Genomic DNA, 23,879 nt, shown 5'->3' on the forward strand with positions numbered 1-23,879 from the left:
CAGCATCCACAGGAGTTGAACCCCCTCCCTCTGCTTCCAGAAGCTGTTCTGTATCTGCCTGAACCACCAAATCACAGCTTCAGCCTCCTTTCTGAGCTGCTTCCATTCTTCTGTTCAGATGCTGAACTGCAGAGTTAATTTTAATACCTCATCTTCACAAACTAAAAGCTGCTCAGTAACAGTTTGAGCCATTAAATCAGAGACTCAAACTTTGCAACTTTGTTGCAACTTTGTTTTTACCTGAGACTGATGACCACAGACACTATCTTTTAGTCTTCCAACATGTTTCCTGTGAAGCAGCTTCGCTCATCAACTCTCTTTGGTTTGTTCAGCTGCTTGGTGTTGGGTTGGGACTGTTCTGTCTGATGCTCTGTATCCAAATAAAGTCTCTGAGTTGTTGGTTTCAAAATTTGAAGAGTGAAAAACATTGAGAGGAACCTGGAAAAAGCTCAAACTCAGTCCCTCTGCCTTCCCAAAAATGGAACCTGGTAAAGACTTGAACACGGTCCCTGAAACTTCCCAAACTGGTCTCCAACAGCTTGTGTTTTATGAGCACACAAATAAAAACAGGGAAAAGTAGTTAAAACATGGCCTTGTTTCAGTATAAGATGTGAATAAGCCCAGTAACAGAAGGATGTATATTGTTTACATTCATATAAGAAACAAAAGGCATCTGATTCTGAGAGACTTTATTTATTCCAAATCCCAGTTCCTCTCCTTAGCTGACTCGGCTTTATCCTTCTGTTTCTCGGGGTTAAAGTGCCCCATGAGAGGCGATCAAACAGGCTTTAAACAGAGACAGTGGAAACCATTTGGGTGACTACACACAAATGACCACAACTTCTGTATCCCCATTTAAAAAGGACAAGTTGTCCCTGGAAAAACCACAGGGCAGGGTACTGGCCTTCCCTCTCAGCCCAGTCCTTGTTCCTTCTTTTGGCTCCATCTCTCTGATCTGCAGAGGGAAGTTGCACCTTTTAGGCTGACTGAATGAAAACAACACAAAGGTGGCTGAAATAAAACTAAAACTTTAAAACTACAGACTAGCACCAAACACCATCCATAAATGTTATCACATACATACCCGTCCAACTGACGCGTTCATATCGTTACTATGGTAACTGCTAATCAACGATCTTCTTTCTTCGTCGTCCTTAAACCGAGCCATAGATACATCAGTGAACAACAGTGCCATCTACTGGATGGTGCTCTGTGGCTCACGAGCTATTTGTTTGTGGATCCGTGCGAATTTGCGGAAAGAATGTCTTAAAAATACTAACGTCTGATTGGTGATCCACAAATGCTGAGTCACGATTCACAAACAGAATTTTCAGTTTCACAAATGGAAAATGATATATTTACAAATACACATGTATTTGGAAAAACCAACACACAAGTTACAAATAGGAAATTTGTATTTGTGGATAGCAAAACAGGTGTGCAACTCAAGGCGAATTTGTAGATCACCTTCTGTGCATTTGCAGTTATTTTTGAGACTAATTTAAGCCCATAAATGGGGGCAGAGCTGGACTGGAGGCGTGACTGTGAGGGAGAAGGATCTGAGGGAAATAACCTGACTGATTAAATGCAACAATTAAAATAGTTAGTATGGTTTTCAATGGTTTTCAATTCCACTCGCGTTAGTCATGAAGCCACTTCAGATTTGATCTGTTTTGTTTATTCAAAATGGGCCAAAATAGAATAGGAGTGGCTTGCATTTAAACTGAATTTATGGGGACAATTTTAAATGCAGGGCCTTTGAATCTATAGTATTTGAACTTTTACTTTTGTAAATGAAAGTATTCCCTCCAACATCAGAAACTCAAGAGTTTCCTTCTTTTATGATCATTCCTCTGGTTTATACCAGCTGTTGACAGTAAAGTGCAGCACTTACGCAATATAAATAGAACAAGCATTAGCAAAAAAACTACACTAAATGAGCTGTTTTATAAAGAATAGCTTTTGTTTAAGGCTGTATTGAATTAACATCCAAGCAAAGTGGTTTCTGCTGTGATTCATCGCATATCAATTGTTTTGGTAAATCAGTTGACTGCAATTTTGATGGGAGCCATCAGCATTATAGTGAACTTATATATGAATGTCAAATATCCACAAACAAAATCCCAAAGCTAAACAGAACTTTAATAAAGATCCTTCATTGTGACATTAATATAAATACATGACTCTGAACAGAAAATGCCAAATAAAATACAAAACATACAAAAACATTAAAAGCGTGTTTCTCTTTCTGCTGCCACGGCCGAACATCCAAGGAGTGTTTCCTGTGTATTTGAGGGTTGAGGAGTAAAAGCCATTGTCCATTTACCAGACTGTCCTCAAAGGCGGGTGTCTGTGGTGGTCTCCCGAGGTAAAAAGGAGGCAGACGATGACACTATCACGGACACACTGTTCCTCAGCTATTGAGCTCATTGTCACTGTGGATATTACTTTATCCCAGGACCCATCGATCAGACTGAGAGGAGTTCAGCTGCACAGACTCGCTGCTGTCTCCATCCTCGTGCTGAGACACAGAGATCAAATTAAGGGGAAATGCAAAAATCAACATCCTGATACGTCATTTTCTCACGAGGAATGAAAGACATTTGCCAAGCACCACCGAAGTTCAGATTTGCAAATGATATGTTTTGAAGTCAAACGTGACTTATGATGTAGTGAACCTTTATAAATGGTACGTATGCACACCTTGTTGGCGATGGCCCGGAGTTTCCCGAGCAGGGAGGGCTTCTGGGTGTAGACGACGTCGTCATCGGGCTCCTCTCCTTCAGCCAGGGCGCAGCTGTCTGCAGCTGGCAACTCACAGTCTTTGTTGGCAGACATCACCAGACGAGAGTACTTGTACTCCAACCTGGTCGCAGACCACAAAGACTGAGTCACCATGACGCCGCAGATAATTCAGCACAAGCAGCATCTAAAAGAAGCTCCTTTTCTTTTCGAAAAACACTGATGACAGATCTCTTTGGCTCAGCAGTAGAGAGAAAAACAGCTCGCTGCTGTACTCCAACTACCACTTTTAAAGTCTCGTTATATTGAGCCTGTTGTTTCTGTGACTTTTCTCTCTTTAAAATTCTAACTTAGAAATCTAATTCTTGGTTTATCACTCTTAAAATGTCCCACATCTTTTCATGGCTCTACCTTTTCTGCCAAGATATGTGCAAGATGCCATAAGTATTTGTCTTCTTCTGGCCTTAAAATACATTCAGATATAACAAAACCTCTGGAGTCAGCTTATATATCAAGATGGCAGCAACAATACTGTGCGACGAACTGATTTAGGTATTTAAGTCACCGTGGAACTGTACGTCACTCTAAAACTATCATTACTGCCTTTAGGCCATGTTTGCTGCCACTGACAAACAGATGCTGTCATTCTTAATCTTAAATAACATTTCAAAGTGATCTTAATGAGCATGTCAGTCCCCACTGAGACTGATCGCTGCGGGTGAAATTGACAGGTGCCTCTCACCTCTTATTTTTCTTCCAGAAATAGCAAGTGAGGGAGACGAGCAGCACGGCAACGAAGGCCCCACCTCCGAGCCCGACCTTCAGCCACAGAGCGATGGCCTCACAGTGGGAGGAGCTTCGAGGAGGCAATGGCGCACCCTTGGTGCACGACTTTGGCTCGTTCCACACGTGCAGAGTTTCCTGTGACGAAGGCATTTTCATTGCTAATTAACTTCTGGATTGAAAAGACTTCATTTTTGTTTATTAGACTCACAAATAGTCACAGCTGAGAAACCGGTGGCTAAGATGAGCTCAGAGATCGGCAGAAGCATTTAACTGAAGCTGATAAATGTCGTAAAGTGAATCGTTCGTTAATGATTTCAACTCTTCCCAAGATTCTGAGGTCAGGTCAGGCTCTGGGTTTGGGTAAGTACTGTGATACAACTCTGAGCACGAGGCCACGGATGTCTTACTTCAAATGTAACACTACTGTAATAGAGACAAACCAAATGACTCTAACAGACTGAAAGGCCCTGTGGACCGAATGAGTTTATTGAGGTTGTTTCCCTCTGTTTTACCTGGACGCCTCCCTTGCATGCTCCCTCTATCCTGTGATAGTCTTCCTCGGTGCAGCGTGGGCAGGCGCTGGCGCTCTCCCACAGGAAGTGAAACGTGCATCCGTCACATGTTCCTGCAGGGCAAAAGCTGCACAAACCACCCACAGGTCAATTCACAGAGGCGCTTATCTAAATCGACTAAATCGAATCTTTGCCCTGACACTATAGCAAGTTTTTTGTTATAGAGAGTTGATTAGACAAAACAATATACTATATTGTGGGAAATATAGATGGGATATTGTGGGAAAATGTGACATTGAGAAAAAAAAAAGAGGAAATAACTGTCAAATTAATGGATGATATGTTGTGGTTCATTGTAGGAGAGATGGAGGAGGACCTAAATGCAGGCTGAATTACTGACAGGCCGTCCAAAATGAACAGCAATGACTCCAAATGAACAAAAACCAAGTACAAATAAGTAGCAGCATGATGACAGACTGACAAATGACTGAGAAGGTAGAAATACTGGGAGGGTTCAGTGTGTGACAGCAGGTGAGTGATTAACAGGTGTGCATGTAGACCTCAGAATAAGACCAAGATAACTGAGGACATCTGCAGACAATGGCAGGAACAGACTGACAGTAACTAGAGACTAACCACAAAACGCATCGAATACAAACTCAAGAGAACACTAAAACCCAAATGTGAAAAAAAAAAGTAATAATAAAATAATTGTTATCTGTAGCCTTAAATTCATGTATATTTCTACCTTCTGACTGACGGACCTACCTGGGTACAGAGAGTTCTCCTCGTTCAGACTTCTCTGGGTTACAGCGAACAGTAATCACTGAACTCCGACCCTGGTCACATGAGGCGGTCGCCTGCGTTGACCTGCAGGGAAACTGAGGCATGATTAGGACTTAAATATGACAAAAGATGTTAAACATTTCCACTCTCTTTCACTCTGTACCTGTAGAAGAAATTAATGTCTGGAGGACCCTTTAAATTTCGCGGGAAAAGATCTGGTTTTGCGTTCACACCACTGAGAACAGTGTCCACTGTTGCTCCTGAAAAACAAAGTCAAATCACCTTTGAACCAGCTGATTATCGCAGCTGATTACCGCATATTGCCAATCAACGCTTACTATACCGATGAACGTGTCAGCAAGGCTGATGGACTGGGAGGAAATGGCCATCCTGAAGCCCCGCCCATCTGCTGGGATGATGGTTGACTGACAGACGAAACTGTCCACCGTGTTGACAAACTGAGCCAAGTCGCTGTGGTCGTCTTTGCTGGAAACATCGGTGACGTTATCAGTGCAGATGGCAGCTCTTTTCCCCTGAGAGGACAGGCACATGCAAACAGAATGAAAATTTTCTCTCAGTTGCTATAGTAACACTTCATATTTTACACAGGCTGTACGAGGGCCAAAAAAAACCCCAGATTTCTTTTCACTGCTGGATCTTTAAAGCAAGACACAAATGATGTCAGTTTGCAAAATAACCAGAATGATTCATGTTCGATGAAAACATACTAATTTTAAAAGAAAATGCAAGACAAAATTAGAAATCTAACATGTAACATAAGTCCTCCTTTATTAGAAAAGTGTCACTTTGATGAATTTCAAGACAATCCATGCATGACAGAAGAATCCAGTAAATGGGAAAATAAAATATGAATCTTCAAATTTAGAACTTTATAAAAAGAAATGTCTTTACTGATTGATTTCCAAAACTGTTTTGAGCTGGTGGTGCCGTAGATGATATGAGGGGAGTTACCTCGTGGCCACACAGGCTGATGTTGAACAGGTGAAGGTACTTTGTGCCTTTAGAGGTGAAGCTTGGGCCGATTGTCAGCGACGCCACATCGCTCATGGGGCTGAGGTCAAATGTCAGTGTACGGTTGTTCTCGGTGTGGGTGAAGAAGCAGTCGCTGTAGCAGCGGGAATGTTCCTTAAATCATCAGAAAGCATTAGATCAGATTATAGCAGTGACAGTATCAAAAACGCTAGATTATGGTGTTATTTGAATATCTTTAAAAAAGTCAATTTTGATCAATCAGACCAAAGATCAGTGAGGAGGCTCTTTTAACCTTGTTGCTGATACTTCCAGGTCCACAACCGATACAGGCGTCCTGGCCGTAGGTGTGTCGCCCAGCCAGGTGTGTGTTAGGTGGGCACTCCTGGCATCGGTTGGTGTCTCGGTCGATGTAAAAACCAGCCGGGCAGGGAACGCAGGAGGAGCCGGCCCGCTGGGAGTTCTGGGGCACCAGAGCACAGGCCCGACATGCCGACGCCACCCCGTTCAGGACGTTTGTCACACTGATGGAGTAGATCTTCACCATGTCACCGACATAATGGCGAACCTACAAGAACAAATTCAATTTCTAAGGACCTTTGTCTTGCTTTGGCTTTCATTTAAAGCCATCAGTGCTTCTAATTAAAAAAAAAGATTAACTGAAGATTTTATTTGCATGTGTATTCACTCACATCCAGAGCATGGTTAGTCCTCTGAAAGGCCCATGTAAATGCGACAGATGCATTTCTGGTCATGCTGTGTGAGAACGACTGTTTCCCCTTACTGCCCTCCCAGGACTCCACCACCGTGGTGCTCTTCCTGTTCACATCCTGAAGGGGGCGCGCCAAAACAACACAGAAAATACAGGCAGGATTACTGAACAGTTATACACACAGTTATGCATGAAATGAACCTCAGAAAAACAAAGAGTTTATTCTAGGTCCCTGCTGAAATGCATCACCTAATTTTCTACCTTTTCCTACAAACCAACACACACTCAACCAACACACCATCATGAAGTAGAGCTCACAGTCGGCAGAGCAGATGGTCTCGAACACAAAGGTTATCCGGCCAAACTCGCCACCGGTCATCCCTGATAGCGACGCTGGGACCCTGCCACAAAACACAGGACGAACCCTGAAGATTATCCCCTGCCTAAATATGGCAAATACTACTACAACTGTTTCTTAAAACTGATGACAAAATATAAATGCCATCTTCCCCTTTATCTTGTGCTCTCACAGAGCTAGACCACTGTAATTCTCACACAAAACAACCACATGTCAACACGCAGCTGCTGCAAAAGGTGCACAAACTTACTTGAAGCCAGGCACATGCAAGCTGAGGATGAGATAGTCATTGTCTGAACTGCCTGCTCCACTGCGAATGTGGTCCCCTGCGACCTCCCATCCTGATGGACAACAGACACGACGCGTTCACATTACACCCCACCGCTTCATGTATGAGTTGTTTGTTTTTCATAAATTTTCTCATGACTTGGATGTAAGCAAGCAACAACTGCGTGTGGATGAATGATTATATGAGGTGGATCGAAAGCATAACTCCATTTTCAGTCATATCACTGATGAATATCACGTGATGGAATCAAAAGCTCTGACAAAGCCGATAAACAGACTTGTTTCCTTTGTGTAATACTTTCAGAATGCAATGTATAAAATATAGTTCAACTGGTGGTTAGTAGCGAGTTAACTTTTATTGTAATGAGTTAAGTAGGCAAGAAAGTTTGTTAGTAGCTATCAGAGGTAAGTTAAAGTGGGCTGGTCTGTGGTTATTCTTGTTAGTTATTTCATTAGTTAGTATGCAGTAGGTAACAAGTTAATTTAAATTTCTTACTTTGTTAGTAGTTAGTGGCTTACTTATTTAATAGTAGGTACATAGTAGGCATTTGGTAGAATCCAGGTTAATTTTGGTTAGTAAGCTACATGCTGGAAGAGAATAGCTTGCTATGTAATTACTATTTCAGAAGATTAGCAGAAAGTAGGTTAGTAAGCAGTCACACAGGTTAGCTGTGTTAAAATAATGACACGTGATTATTAGAAAGTTAGTGGAGAGTAAGTAGTTTAACAGACAGACAGACTGTAGCTAATGCATAGTAAGTTGAGGTACTTTGTAAGTTATTAGTAGATTATTACATTTAAAGCAGGAAGAGTCAGTTATTAAGTTTTCATGCGAGTAAATACAACTTAGACATGTACTGTTTGGATCTTTCTGTATTCTGGACAATGCACACTGTGCACAGATACATTTTCCACTTCGGTGCATTGAAATCTCTCACAATTACCCTCATTTTGTCTGATACAATTTCAGTATGGTGTCAAAACCACGCCTCAGTAGGTGTTTGTTAGGCTCACCGTTCATGTCATCACATTTGGAGTTACCCACGTTGAAACAGGAAGTCTTCATGTTGGAAGGCAGAACATTCCACCATTTGTACTCGTAACCCAACACGGGCTCTGTGCCTGCGGGGCACTCGGCACACGCTGGTACACACACAAAGATCACAGAAGAGCTTTATTCAAAAAACACAGTCACATTAACTTCCTTGGTACAATATTATGTTTGCACAGGAACCATCTGTGCAGAGGCGGTATATCATTTCATTAAGAGGGATGGATCAAGCTGGTCATTCTGAGACCAGATGGAGTGGCTTTTGCAACTATGTACCACGACTAAAATAATAAGAGTGGTTCCAGCTAATCTCTAATTTCTACTGATGGCTTGTATGTATATACTAAGTATCCATGCGTGGCCATACACGGTTGACTTTAAAGATCCAAGAATGTGTAGCATAAATCATTTTTTATTCAATATTGTTGCTTTTGTGCATTTTCATATTGTTCTTCAAATCAGTGTATTCTCTTTTAATTAAAAATGCAAAAAAAAAAAAGACAGAATACTGCCATTTGTAATTCATGAATGTTATCCATATACAGAGAAAAGCATGTTGAATATAAAATGACTTATAATAGAGGCAGGCGAGTCCCACATGTGAATGTGTGGAACTGCATCAACACGAGGCACAATGACAGAACACGCTGTTTGGTTTGAACTGTTTGAATTGCTGTGACTATATCAACAAAACATCAGCGCTTCAGGAACGGTACATGCCAGGTGGAGACTGAGCCATATTTACCATAGGTGCCGTCAGAGTGGGTTCCAGTTGGGCAGGGCAGACAGGTAGAGTCTTTGCTGTTGTAGTAACCGGGGTTGCAAGGAGGGCAGGGCTCTCTTTGCCCTGTTGCCGGTAGCTCTACGGCTCCCGTGACGTTCTCCACACAGATCTTTGGCTCCACCCAGCGATACAGCACCTGCGTCTGTAATAAAACCCCCGAAATTAACGGGACTTTTACGTTGTTAAAAGGCTCTTTCTTTGCATGTTCAGAAACGCGAATCAAACAGGTCAATGTCATGGATGACTGCCAGGGAAGTTGAGTATGTATCAGATGGCATGCCGAGTGCTCAGTAAGCAATTCATCACTTGCTTTCTCATCAGATTTTGAGATGTCTCTTGTTTCTGATACAGTGTCCTGAGAGCGCTGACAATTGTATTCAGTTCCCATGATCAATTTAAATGTTACATCCTGCTTTGCCTCTTTATGAAAGGTTCCCAGTGTTTTCTTGTTTAAACCTCTGTCACTGCACCGTCACACACAAAGAAGGAACATTGCACAGTTGCACCAACCGCTGCATCATTTCACTTTCTTGGGTGACGGAAGTGCACCAAGAAAAACGGGAAAACACTTAACTTACACTTACACTTTGTTTAATTTGTTTGTTCTCAAAAATCTAATCTAAATCTAATTCATATTTAGCTTTATTTGTTTACAATGACCTCAAAACATACAAGCAAAACCAAATCAAATGCCAACCAATCTTTACTCTTTATTAAATGTCATCTCTGAACCCCTTTGTCGAAAGTTTCTCTTTCAGCGCAGGAATAAATGTCAGTGTGCATGTCTGTGAAATGTGAAACATGGGCTCTGCTGACCTTCCCCTCGCTGTCGCAGGCTGTGTGGATCTGGAAGTAATCTCTCTCCGAGCATGGCGGCCTCACCTTACATTCTGCCCAGCCCTCATCTGAGAGAGGAGTCAAACGCAGAGACACAATGAGTCACCATGCAGTGATGCAGCACAAAAACACAACCGGAAAATCACAATCATAAGCGGATCTGACCGGGCACGTGTGTTTCAGCATTCAGTGCTGCTATGTTGATGTAACTGTTAACCTTTCATAACCTGCTGTCTTTTTGGAGCCTGGCATCCCAGATGCCATTGGTCAAAAGGCAGGGTACACCCTGTACGGGTTGCCAGTCAACTGCATTTTAGATCGACAACAGATAGTCTAGCTTTGTCGAAGTCAAAGGACAACTCTGATTTGCATGAAGTAGCTTCCACCTCAACCTCATGCAAATGAGGGTCGGCAAAATTAAGATTGCATCACTTTAAACAAAATGCATTTCAGTTTTAGAGAAAGACTACAAGGGGAGCAGCTTTCACCAGTTAGAAGTAAAAAAAACAAAGTTTCAGTACTCTTTTAGCAAGATTATGTTGACAAGGAGCCCTACTGCATTTGAGAATTCCCCCCTAAAAGAGCCTGAAGCCTTACACATATGTAGCTATTGTTGATTTAATCTGGGGATACTTTTACAGCTGGAAATATCAAGCAAAAATCTAGGTCTAAAGGGGAAGTCAGTCGGCTGCTACTTGTCCAGCCTTTAAATACAGCTTGTATTATTCTCAGTGCCATTGGTATAATCCTTAAACATCACATATTGCTCGGTCAGATTTTACATTTTGAAAGTGAATTGAACTTAATAATCATACCAGGTGGCAATAAAATCATTTTATCTTATTTGTTGCTTCTCACTCTATATTCGACCAATATAATCAACAAGGGTGTTATAGAGATACTGAGGATGCATGATACTTTTATTTCACATGATCTCCCACTTACAATCTGTTAACCTGACTTAGTCTCCATGGAGATTTTGTGTTGGTAATGAGTTGCTGTTGTGTCAAAGTCTGCACATACGTGAGTAGTGGTGTTCAGGGCACGGTGCACAGGAGGATGCCCCTTTCACAGAGTAAGTGTTGCTGGGGCACGGCTGGCAGGATGAGGAACCGGGCATCGGGCTGAACCAGCCGGGCCGGCACGGAAAACACTCTGATGTGTAGGCAACACCTGGACATGTGTACACATTTGTGCTGTAGCATCAACATGCCAACAAACACTACTCCACTGAGCATTTTACATCAGATTTTTCCAATTTCTTCTAATTTAGTCCATCCATTGCACATTTAAAACAGTGCAGTTCAGTTCAGAGTGTCTCAGCGTGCATATTCTTTGGTTTTACCCTCTATTTGGATGTTTTTGAGCAGCACGGGTTTGACCATCTTCCCTCCCACCAGTATCCCAGTTGTTCTCCAGTACAGGATGTTTGTACCAGACTTCAGGCCCACCTGAAAAGAATGTACACACAGTGATCCATGCTTGATTCACTATGCCAACACTCCAACCAACACAAACAGGCAGAACTTTGAACTCACCGTGTGTGTCTCCCATTCTCCGTTGTTGGTGACTTTAATCCACTTTTGATCGTCAGTTTGGGCCATTTCCTGACACTGCTCATTTTGGACCTGAGCACATGTCATCAGAAGCCGTGAGCCACATAAGCAGTTTGTTTCTGTTCTGAGCAACAGCTGCTTTAACGTTACCTAAACCACAATTGCTCACTACAAAGAATAACGTGCGTCAGTTACAGTCACAACATGTGAATCTGTTGGATGTCACACAGTTTCTTACATAGAACTCAAAGAAGATGTTGTTGTCAGGGTACTGGTAGGTGAAGGAGACGGATCCCTGTTTCTCCAGATGGACCGCATAAACAAGAGACACAGTGCACTCATCACGGTTTGACTCCAGGTACACACCTTGGGGCGTCCATGATGAGCTGGAACAAAAACAAAACACTGTTATCATATACTCTATTAAGTATTAGTGTTTCTGTAATAGTGTTGTTTGTGTTACCTGTTACAGGCCTGAATGTCCTCTCCGTTCGGCCCGGGGTCCAGGAAGCTGGCCAGGCTGGTGAAGCCCGCAGGAATGGCGTCCCATTGGTCAAACCGCAAGCCGCTGCCCAGAGAGTACGAACCGGCTGCACATGGTGTGCACTGCTGCGTGGACATCTCCAAAAACATTCCTGCCGGACAGGAGAAGGCTGACGGAAAGGAGAGGCTGAGTCAGTGAATCAGACACAACAGGTATGAAGACGAACCCACTCTGGCCACACTCACAGCAGTCTGTTCCTCTGGTTGGAGGTGGAAGGTCTGAGCAGGAGCCTGGATTGAGTGGGATTGCAACCCTCCATCGTGACCCCGTGCTGTCACACTCTGTGTACTGGTAGTAGTAGTCTGTCTGCAGAACAAACACACGCAAAGAAACAAAAAGGTCAATAAATCGTCCACTAATAGCCAAGCTCGCAGTACAGCTCCAAGAGTGGATATTCTGTTCAATCAGCCCACTGTATTGGTCCAGACTGCTGGATTCACATGAAGCTGACTGACTGATGAGTCTCTCACTAATTTTCTTTCACCTTAAGAGGCAGCGGGATTCTCATCAGATCTTTGAAATGTGTAAGATCTGATCACAATAGATTCCTTTCTTTCCAGGGTTACCAGCCTAACATTCGGTCGTTTGAACCAAACAGCGCCCCGTACAGGCAGCTATGTTTTAGGTGTGACAACAGTCAACATGTGCAGCTGATAGATAAGTTAGTGTACAGGGTGCCACAAGTTATTAGTTATGTGGAGTATTTCTCAATTTTTAGGAGCAAAGAACAACATTGGGGTCTTTTTTTGTTCTTCTTCTGACTTGCTTTGGCAAGAGTTTGATTTTTAGCTGCACGTTAGCTGCACGCTCAGAACAAAAAAATACTCTGTTTTGCTGTCTTAAACTGATGTTTTATTCTCTCTTGAATAAAAATATTTCCCCAAAACTCAACTATTTCTTTTAGGATAGGTTCAATCGTTCTCCAGTAAGGTTAGACTGTATGGAGCCTGACAGGCAGAACCCAGGGGGCAAAACACCAGACAAAACATTGAGCTGTGACAAGGTCACACTGGACAATGACACTGCATGAATTCTCATTAAACAAAAGCTGATCATACAAAAGGGAACATGGATGGTGGTTTCCAGGGTAAGAGTTATGGCTGACCCCGATCACCTCGGCAACCAACTACTGGAGCACTAATGGGTCCATTAAGAGCCCGACAGCAGGTCATCTGTGTAGCTGCTTCTTTTAAAGGACGACTGGTATTTGCATTACGCTCATTATTTGGACTGATTGAACATTCATTCTTTGGACAATGTTCCCCTCTGTAATCTATGATGAGAGATTTTAATCTCCATGCGAACCCGAGGCATGCCATCGTAAAGTATAGACCTTTGTTTTTGCTATTTTCCAACCAATATGTGATACGACTTTTTAATTTCTGTAAAGGTTTTGATTTATTTAATTTTTGATCTATTGAAGCAGCAGCACTTGGTGAATATCAGCTTTCAATGTCCTCCACTCTCGACTCTTGTGTTTACTTTAATGTTTTTAGATGCTGAATCGGTTCCAGACAACATGCAATAAGTACAATAGCAGGATGAAAGCAGCATGAAAAAAATACCAAATATTTCCCAGCAGTAACAGAATCTACTGCTTTCCTAATATTTTATCAAAAATCTTTAGATTGTGGAATTTCTGAGACAAACAAAAACTAAAATGGGAACAACCAATAAATGAATCTTTAATGATCATTTATTATTAGTTGCAGCTGTACAACAAAAGCCATAAGAACATGTTTTGTTCCTTAAATGCAACTTCTCACGCTCTGGCACATCTCCATCTCCTTCCCTCTATCTGCTGTTGGCTGGCAGATGAATCAGTGCAGGCAGCTGGCTGCAGCAGAGCACTGACCAATATCTAAGCAGCAGCTAATTAAGCTGAAACAATCGCAGACATTAACTATGATGTGCCTGCGGGGGGATTAATCAGCAAAGTTGGTGGTGCTCAGATGCAAGTTGAGTGTGAATGTGTGTGTGTGCAGTGCAGATAAGCCTGAGCTCTTTAAATGACAAATAACCTCGCTGCAGCAACAAATGTGGTTATTCATGCTGCAACCCATCCCCTTACCCAGCACACAAACAAGCACCCAAATTGTTTATCTTCCACGTGAGCGGGAGAATTTAAGAAAACCCCTTCACTGACTTGTAGCGAGGCGATCTGCGCTGTGATTCACCTGCTGTCTCTTTTCTATGCTGATGTGTTGACAGTGGGGGGAAAAGGTGAGACTGATAAAAAGGACACAGGCTAGTGTGTTCACTCGTCTCCAGGGTGACTCAAGCTGGTTGTCATGGAGACAGTAGGGAGGAAGAGAGTGGGGACAGGGGGATAAAATTCAGCGCTTCAACAAACCGTTCAGGAGGTTTGAGGATTTGACAGCAAGCAAACAAGAAAGAGGGAGATACATCTTTATGGTTTTGATTAAGGTCATCTCTACACAAACACCAGCAGCTGTGCATGTCACAGAACTGATTTCTGCTGTATGTAACATACCAAGCCCATACTGAACACACTATCCTCTAGGATGTCTTTAAATATAGAGGATTTTTTAATGATTAACAGAGAGTCTCTTTCCACTTCCAACTTGAAAGGAGCTAAATAAATAGTTTGCCATTTGGGAAAATAAGCCTGTTTGTCATAGCAGATAAATGTCACTGTGAAAGGAATGAAAGTACGGTCAGCGACAATTTAACTTAATCTGTGACTCCCTCTTCCACTCATAAATGTGGTTTGTCACACTCTTTGATACATGAGCTTCACTGTGTGCATTAGCTCTCTGCACAGCATGCCCACTACTTCAACTTAACCGCCTCACCCCTAGTTTGGAGGCTAATCCCGATCCAAAGAACTTTTAACTCAAGTGTGATGTGGATAACTGAAGAATGGAATTTTTTCGTACAACCAGTTGAGATGCTGTGATAAATTGTACATGGACACAGAATGCAATGATTCGCAAATCTAAAAAAACTAGTACTTTTATAGTTCAACATAGAAAACATATCAAATGTGGAAAGTGAGACATTCTACTATTTCAAGAAGGGCGAACATGTCTAAAAAAAGTTGGGAGAGAAGCAACAAAAGGCTGGTAAAGTGGGGTACTACAGAGAAACAGCTGGAAGAACACGTTGCAACCAAAAAGGTTAACTGGCAACAGGTAAATAACATGATTGGGTCTCTCAGAAGCAAAGATGGTCAGAGGTTCAGCAAACTGCAAAAAAAACCCACATTTGTTTACAAATTGTAGAACAATTTCATCAGTGTAAAATTGCGAAGACTTTAAATATTCTACCATCAACAGTACATGATATCATCAAAAAAAATTCAGATATCTGTGAAAGCAGGGAACACAGTTGAGAATCCCTCCTGGATGGTTAGGATCTTCAGGTCCTCAGGCAGCACTGCATCACAAACAAACATGACTCTTTGATGGAAGTTCCTGCATGGGCTCAGGAACACTTCCAGAAATCCTGAATCACAGTTCATCATGCCATCCACAAATGCAGGTTAAAGCTCTGTCATGCAAAGAGGAATATATAAAAAGCACACAAAATGGAAAACTGTTCTGAGCTCAAATTAATCCAAATTTGAAATTCTTTTTGGAAATCATGGATGCCAGAGTTCAAATATGAAAACAGGAAAAAAAAAGATTTCCAAGTTGAGATATAAAACATTGGATAAAGATAGTAAATAAAAAAAATAGTAGAGTGCTATAAGCTCATTTCTAACTGCCGATGGGAATTTACTGTTGATAAAAAAAGTTTTGACTTCCAGGGTAGAGTGACTCTTCTTTAGAGCGAATATTTTCTCCCAAATATATTCGAGAGGTGCTTGTATCTTTTAACAATAAATTGCAATATATAAATACAATAATACAGAACATTGTAATTCGTGTCCTATTTGCTATTTTTCCGCCCTAGTTGCCAGGCAACCAGAGCTAAACCAGCTGTTTCCCGTGTTTTTAAATTCTTATGCTAAGCCAAGCTAGATATTTGCTGACCGTAGTTTCATACTGAATGATGAAATGTTTTGTCTTCTCCATAATTTTATATATCCATATGTATAAGAAAACAAATTCATTTTCCCTTATATAATCCTAACCGCAGCATTAATGGCTGCTTAACTAAATTTTTGCAGTGGAACAGAGCTGGAAAATTGAGCTTAGCTTCTGTACCCAGCATTTAACCCTCTGAGAAAGCTGAGCCGCCAGGCTGAAGTTCCTCCTGTGTCAGCATTTGGTTGGTTGACAGAAAACACCGATGACAGTGCCGCCCGTTCCGTCTCCTCCTCGGCTGGCCGGGTTATGCGGGCTCAGAGGAGGGATGGAGGCCAGCAGACGGCGTCATCTCACACCGTGTGCAGCATGTTTATAGTCAACATGAACCGCGTTTTAAGCCGATCAGCAGCGTGAGGAGGATCTCACAGACCCAGAACCAGCTGAGCCACTATGACGCTGGAAAATGATTTATAGTGGAAGTTTCGTTTATTTTTATTGGGAATTTGGGTAAGGTTTAGTAAATCAAATCGGGATGTATTTTCCCTGCATATGTGCCCTATTTGTGGACTTGTTGCCCCAGAACAATAAGCAGCAGGTAATAAAATATGTGGCACAGCGGAGCCGTGAGGACTTTGGTGGTGTTCAAAGCAGCATCTATTCCAGCATCTATTTTTAAATGGCACCGTGGTGTCAGGAGGAGAGTATCGTAAACACAAACGTGCGGCACTTACCATGTCGCACGGCCGCAGCTCTCTGTCGGCAGACGATGATGACGTGTGAGCGGTGATGGTGATGAGCACAACAAGGCAGCGGGAGAACCAGGAGGTCCGCACCTGCTCCCACATCCTCAGCTTGGATCACAAACAGCAGGCTGTCCGCTGCCTGGAGCCACAAACATGAAACGGGCCCTGTGGTGAAGGTTTGACTGCTGTCTCTGTCATTGATGCGCCTGCCTTCCCCCTCCTCCTCATCCTCCTCCACCTCTTCCTCCACCCACAACACTACAAACGCACGAAGGCCACTAATGACGCTTCCGGTCACATTTTTCAATTTAAAACAATCTTATTAGTCCCAGAATGAAGCGCCTCTTTGTTATTATTTGTATCCTGTTATCATTGATCGTAACCTCCTCTATTCTAATCATGATAACTACTCCATTTACAATTACTTGCTAAGTGTATTGTTTCTTACATGTTACAATGTCCTACATTAAGACTGAACGATTTGTAGAAGGACCTTCTAACCTACATAATATTGCTAAAATTAGAAGCATCTTGTCTCAGAGTGCCGCAGAAAAACTTCCCCATGCATTTGTTAGGTCAAGATTGGAATGTTACAATTCCTTATCATTAGGATGTGTCAAAAAATTATCTTAAACAACCCCTTAAACAAGCCAGAGAACAGTTTCACCAATTTTATGCTCAGTGGCTACCTGCAAAATCCAGAACCTGATTGAAGATTCTTCTCCTCACACATGAAGCTCTTTATAGACTGAGCTCCATTGTATCCTGAAGGTTTTAAAGTCAAGTGTTTTCCCAGCTGATCACTTTGCTGTCGGACTGCAGGCTTAATTTGGTTCCCAGAGTTTCTAAAAGTAGAATGGAAGGCAGAGCCATCAGTTATCAGCTCCCTTTCTTGTGAAGCCAGCTCCCAGTATGGGTCTAAGAGGCAGACGTCCTCTCAAAATTAGGCCTATGACGATCCTTTTGATAAAACTTGCAGTTAGGGCTATCTCTGGTGACCGTTAGCAACTCTTCTCTCCCTATTTGTCACACGTGTATGTATATATCATTATTGTTGTCATAACTCTTTGGTTGTTCTCTTTTCTTTCTCTGTAGAAATCCTTTACCCAGTGTTTTGGTCCGAGTTGATGTCTCCGTCCTGTCCCCCCACCCCCCAACCGACCGAGGCAGATGGCTGCTGTTATTAGGGTGCTTCTGTTGAACGTTTATTTCTGCAAAAAGGGAGTTTTCCTCTTCACTGTCGCCTCATGTGTGCTCAGGATGTGGTATTGAATTTAAGTTACGATTCAGTGTGATCTGTCTGAGAGGCAACATTTTTTTAAAAATTTGCTTATTAAGAATCCAGTTACAGTGAATTAGACTGATTTGGATTCTGGTGAATTAGATTTGTTTTGGATTATAATTGGACTGAAGTGGACTGTATCTAACTGGACTTGTAGGGAACTTGTTTATTTGACTTGAGAAGACTTTTTTGTGAATTGTCGCTATACAAATCTATTGAACTGAGTGAAATTGATCAGTTTTGCTTTTTGGGACAAATATCTAAACTAATCTGAACTGCACAGACTTGTGTTACATCACTTTTTTTGGGTGAAGTGGTTTCTCAGTGACAAAAATAAATCCTTTTTGCAGCCTTAATCTTCATATCAGTCTTGTTTTTATCTTTATTTTACACGTTCATTCAGACACAATGTCAAAAGTAGAATATTTAACCCCACAAATGACCTAAAAAATAAAACTATTACACATTGACTGGGTGAATTAAAAATAAAAGTAGTTGATAACACTTTCGACAGAGGACCAACATAACACAAATAGGTTGTTGTTAGAGCAGCTCTACAATTTATTTTGAAAGCAACACTTCCTGTCTCAGTCGGGTTAATTTTTGGTACTTTTTGTTCTCTCTTTGTTAAACCATTAAACCCTCCGACCGACGCCACCATTGCGATAACCTACGTTATCTTGATTGGCAGCTGGAGATGGACAAAAGAGCTGCCGAGTTTATATTTAACCAGCCTGAATGGACCGACACTGACAATGTTGGATCACATGAAGGGTGTTATATTAGCTACTCAATTATAATAATTATATTAATGAGTTAAGGAGGAGCATCGTGCTGTTGATAGGGTTCCATTCCGTCAAAACATGAATCCTCTTGTGGATTTCGGTAGAAACAAATGATTTAAGTTATTAGTAATTCGAATAGTCAGATTTTTAAAAGTCTGACGTTGTGTGAGGTACGCCAGTCTTAAAACTTGAAACTGAGAGAAAATTCTTTACCTCCAAAGGAAGAAAAAAACCCCGACGCCAATGCTTCTCCAACTATTTTACTGACCGACTGAACCAGTATACAGCAGAACGAGAACGACAAGCTCATATTCCGTCCAGACTCTGCACAAATGACACTGTCTAAACACAAAGGCAACTTCAGTGGGTACAAAAACGAACCAGCATGGCGATATAAGCCAATGAAATGGTAGACCTAACAATTTTTTGGAGGAGAAACACACAAACTCATACACTAAAAATAAATTAATAAATAATTTATGAATCCCAAAGGGATTCTTTTAGTAATGGGGTACGTTTGTGCTGTTATATTGAAAAAAGTATTGCCACTTTTATTCTGGTAAAAATACATTTAAAAAAATCTTAGAAGATAGCTTTTAGATGTTCTATTAAATCAGTTTGGGATATCTTATGAAAGCTATTCGCGTAACCATCGATAGGCGGTAGCATCGCATACAAACAGTTCTACATAATTATACCCGCGAAGAAGAAACCGTTTCGTAAAGCGCAGAATCAAAACAATTTGACAACACTCGGCTCGTCGTTCCACCCAAGGCTGCTTAAAAGCCGTGGAAAATGTTATTACTCTTGTTAGAAATAAACTGCAATATGTAGCCAGCGTCTTTAGAAAGTGAAGCCGCTTGTTGTTGGACTGTCAAGGAATGTTAACCCGAAGAAAAGGCTCTTTTTGCTATCTTATCTAGCAGCTCTGTCGCTCTTCTATTAGCTGGTTAGCTTCCCCGGCTAAATAAAGCTGGTCAATGGCTACTTATGGGCTGAACGTGACCATATATAGACCGGCCACTGAGCTCCATCGCCGTTGAAATGTAAGCGGTGAATTGTTCAGGAGGCTGACAAGCAGCGAGCACAATAATAGAGACGAACACCGGCGCTGTCTTCATTATGTCAGCTGACCAGATTATCGCAATTGTCATGGATGACAAGACCTACGAGGTGAATAAAAATAAGCTGATAGAGAAGAGTGACTACTTCCGTGCGCTGTATAGCTCTGGCATGAGGGAGTCCACGGAGGACTCGGTGCAGCTGCAGGGGCTCAGCGTCCCAGGCCTGGAGCTTGTTCTGGAGTTCATCAACACCTCCAAAGTCCAGGTGGTGAACGAGACGCTGGAGGATCTGATCGAGACCGCCTCCTTCTTACAGGTCACCTCCATCCTCAAACTCCTGACCTCAGAGATCCGCCTGGACAACTGCGTGGAGCTGTACAGCCTCTCTGAAGTGTACGGGACTCATGATCTGCGTAATGCTTGCCTCAAGTACATGAGCTGTTACTATCACCCCATGCTGAAGCTGCCTGAATTCAGCAGCCTGCCCTCTGCTGTTAGGGACCAAGTCAAGGAGATGCGCATGAAAGGCACAGCAACTCTTGTAGCCATCGGAGACTTCACCTGCCTGTCCTTGGATGTGCCGGATCAGGATGAACCGTGGTCCATGCTGAGGTATGGAGAGATGGAGCAGCGCTGGAAGCCACTGGCAAACAACCTGCCTCCAGATATGATCAACGTCAGAGGATATGGATCTGCTGTCCTCGACAACTACCTGTTCATAGTGGGTGGATACAGGATGACGAGTCAGGAGATCTCAGCTGTGCACTGCTACAACCCCTGCAGGAACGAGTGGAACCAGGTGGCTCCGCTCAACCAGAAGAGGTAGCTCGATGTCTTCTCTCAAAGGTCAGCTGAGCATCGTTTTCTTTATGTTTCACTCTTCTTCTGTCCTTTCATGCAGATCCAACTTCAAGCTGCTGGCTGCGCAAGGGAAGCTGTACGCTGTTGGAGGCCAGTGTCTGGGCACGGTGGAGTGTTACAGCCCAGAGCAGGACTGGTGGAACTGTGTGTCCTCAATGCCTGACCCGCTGGCTGAGTTCTCAGCCTGTGAATGCCAGGGTATGATTTATGTCATGGGTGGATACACTGCAAGAGGTGGGTGTACAACAATTCTGTTTAAGTAAGCCCTGTGTAGTTCTACATGGTGAACAGCATCATATACAGAGTATACACTATCGCAAACACTATCGTCTTGGTCCAAGAGCTGACTGCTCAGAGGTGTTTAAGTAGCTTGAGGAGGACCTGTTCAATTCACCCACTGATGGGGAACGTGAGCTATACAGATTTATATAGATATACCTGTATATCTCCAAACATTTGTGGTGATATCTGCAATTTTAAGGCCACAGGTGGTTAAATCTGACCAAAACTGGCCTGCAAAGATGCTCCAGAATCTTAAATGTATGAAAGTAGTATTGGGAACATTTAAATGCATATCACACCCTCACCTCTTCCTCAGTTGATAACTTAAGCCTAAAGTCTTAATGTGTTTCAAGGGTTGTCTTTTTTTGTGTCTGACAGAAAGAAATACCAACGTCCTCCGCTACTGCCCCACCTCTGACGCCTGGTCTGTGTTTCGATCCTGTCCTGCCCACATCCGCAAGCAGCAGATGCTCTCGGTGGAGGACACCATCTACCTGGTGGGCGGTTACACCCATGAGCTGGAGGCGGGCCGTCGGCAGCGTCGTCCCAGTCAGACGGAGGACGTTCTGACGGTGCAGTCCTACAACATCACCACAGGGGAATGGATCCAGCTGAAGGAGAACACGTCTAAGTCAGGCCTGAACCTGACGTGCACGCTGCACAATGATGGCATCTACATCATGAGCCGGGACGTGAGTCTGCCCACCAGCCTGGAGCACCGCGTTTTTCTGAAATACAACATCTTTTCAGATGCCTGGGAGGCCTTCAGACGCTTCCCGGCTCTGGGACAGAACATGTTGCTTTGTTCGCTTTACCTCCCCAACGTGCTATGATGGCCAGGCGACAGGAAATGACTTGAACATGAACCGAGAAGCACTGGCAGCATTTAGAGGGTGGATGGCCTGCTTGTTGTTGCTCTGAATGGGTCTGTGTAATATCAGTGGAAACAATGTCTGGTTGCTAGGCTGAATGCCTCGTGACCTCCGTGCCTCAAAACAAGCTCACTACATTGTGCAAACTGCTGCGGATGCAATTATAAGAGCTATGATGACAGTTGTGAAAGGATGCAGCACTGTAACAGCTCGCTTCAGTTTGTGCCTCTTGTGTGTTAACATCAAAGTTGCTCCGAAGTCACAGCAGAAGATATTTCTGGAAGAATCAAACCTGCCTGGATGAGGAAAAGCTTTATTTAACCTGCAACAGCTTGGCAGCCATTTTCTTTTTGACGTTGGTTGTGTTTGTTTGGGACAGCCTGAATGTTTCTTCATCCAGGTGGTTATAGAAGTGTTTTAGGTTTCTTGAAATACTATCAGAGCAGCAGCGTGTGTTTTCAAGTGTTTTTTTTTTGGTTCAGAGAAACATGTTGTCATGATAATACTTAGGAAGCACAAACAGGAGCTACATAACAGCATGTTTTTAAAGGGCCACAATATTCCTGATGTTTACACTCCAAATAAAGCGGTACATATTTATCCGTTATTCACTACAAACCTTAAAAAAAGCTAAATATCTTGTCTTTACGTTCTGCGCACAGCAGAAGTTTGTGGAAATGGCTTTGGTTTTACACTGCCAGTTTTATGGAAAGTAGAAGCTCCTTCAAAGTTTTGGGATGCGAGGTGACTTGAGCTTTGCGTGTTTGTATGCACACTCGCACTTGTCTTATTTTTTCAGATGCACATTAAGCCAAGCTTAAAGCACAGTTCCAGGAACTGAACGATGCACACGTGCCTTCTGCAACCTCAGCTGATAGGAACTTAACATTTAAAAAAAAAAAAAGAAATAAAAAAAGAAGCACAAAACGCAAGACTTTGCTACATTGCCAGCAACTGACCAACACTGCTGTTTTAATTTTTGTTCTGCTGAAGCAGATTTTTTCCTTTTATTGAGGTACTTTTTGGTTTCCTTATGAAATAGCTGAGGTTTGCAGTCTTCAGAAATGAGCTTCAAGGTTAAATGAAACTCTAAAAGTCTTTAAGTGTTAGGCAAACTTATGGTGTTTGATTTGATGGATTTCAGTTTATCTCTGCTTTACTTGTTTGTTTGGCAGTTTGGAAATTGAGATCATGACAATAAAGATGATTTTCAGGGATCTATTTTGATGTATTTTTTTCATTCACCCCGCTTTGCCTTTACTGAGAAGGTTGTCTATGACCATGTGTCCACTCTTCTTCTGTAGACCCCCCCCGCTCCATGCATTCCCACGAGAAGTCTACACAGCCCACATCTACACTCCCAGTCTGAATCTCCTGAGATAATACAGCTTTGGTAGAGGAGTTTAGGGGTTTACATCTACATCTAATATCTAATAAGTTGAAAGAGGAGAATGGTGTAATATTTAATTTGTCCTGTCTCAGTAACTGAATGGGGGTTTAAAATCTCTACAGATAAAACTGTGTATGTATTATCAGCTTCAAAATGAAGAGACAATGCAAATTCTGTCCATGTATGACATATGAACATGTAAAGTGAGTGAGTGACACTCCTGAAAATGATCATCAGAACAGCCATCCGTGTGTAACATGAACAATGTATGAACTAAAGTGTGATGATCTGTGAGAAAGGCAGGCCGGATTTGAACCGGACTCTTTACATTTCAAAATGTATTCAGTCATAACTTGGTCCCTTCTGTATAACTAAGATGCTCACTAGCAGCATGAACTATTCTCTCACTCACTCTAGCTTTTTGAGCACATTTTAGTCTCTTTTGCAACTGGACTATAAAATTCAACAGTACCCAAGTTTTGATTTCTTGTCTTTGGGAACTCAAGGCAATTACCTAACAGCCTGAGCTATTGAACCAGACAGTTGTGATCTGTTCTCACAAACTTTCGCTGTTCCTTTCATTACAATTTGCCCTGAGATAATGAACATAACCAAATGCTTTTTTACTTTCCAACAACCCATAACTTTTCATTACAAAT

The 23,879-nt window shown here is 42.3% G+C and overlaps 2 protein-coding genes across 2 annotated transcripts; one reads left to right on the forward strand and one right to left on the reverse strand.

Moving 5' to 3' along the window:
- Positions 1 to 672: 672 nt before the first annotated feature.
- Positions 673 to 16,928, reverse strand: LOC140282995 (endosome/lysosome-associated apoptosis and autophagy regulator family member 2-like). Its single transcript, XM_072377608.1, has 22 exons — positions 16,673 to 16,928; positions 12,132 to 12,252; positions 11,866 to 12,055; positions 11,641 to 11,788; positions 11,385 to 11,474; positions 11,192 to 11,297; positions 10,870 to 11,019; positions 9,826 to 9,914; positions 8,971 to 9,151; positions 8,189 to 8,317; positions 7,137 to 7,227; positions 6,827 to 6,929; positions 6,509 to 6,646; positions 6,112 to 6,384; positions 5,799 to 5,972; positions 5,170 to 5,359; positions 4,990 to 5,086; positions 4,809 to 4,910; positions 4,041 to 4,167; positions 3,485 to 3,663; positions 2,704 to 2,866; positions 673 to 2,521 (listed from the first exon to the last, which is right to left on the reverse strand). The coding sequence occupies exons 1-22, from the start codon at positions 16,784 to 16,786 to the stop codon at positions 2,450 to 2,452; spliced, it is 3,027 nt and encodes a 1,008-aa protein (XP_072233709.1). The 5' UTR covers positions 16,787 to 16,928; the 3' UTR covers positions 673 to 2,449.
- A 2,525-nt stretch (positions 16,929 to 19,453) lies between these two features.
- Positions 19,454 to 23,047, forward strand: klhl42 (kelch-like family, member 42). The gene is made up of 3 exons (XM_072377535.1): positions 19,454 to 20,637; positions 20,717 to 20,910; positions 21,337 to 23,047. The coding sequence occupies exons 1-3, from the start codon at positions 19,874 to 19,876 to the stop codon at positions 21,789 to 21,791; spliced, it is 1,413 nt and encodes a 470-aa protein (XP_072233636.1). The 5' UTR covers positions 19,454 to 19,873; the 3' UTR covers positions 21,792 to 23,047.
- The last annotated feature ends 832 nt before the right edge of the window (positions 23,048 to 23,879 follow it).

The sequence above is a fragment of the Leuresthes tenuis genome, unplaced genomic scaffold (assembly GCF_036924035.1).
Source record: "Leuresthes tenuis unplaced genomic scaffold, fLeuTen1.0.hap1 SCAF_23, whole genome shotgun sequence".
In the NCBI taxonomy this organism is placed as follows: domain Eukaryota; kingdom Metazoa; phylum Chordata; class Actinopteri; order Atheriniformes; family Atherinopsidae; genus Leuresthes; species Leuresthes tenuis.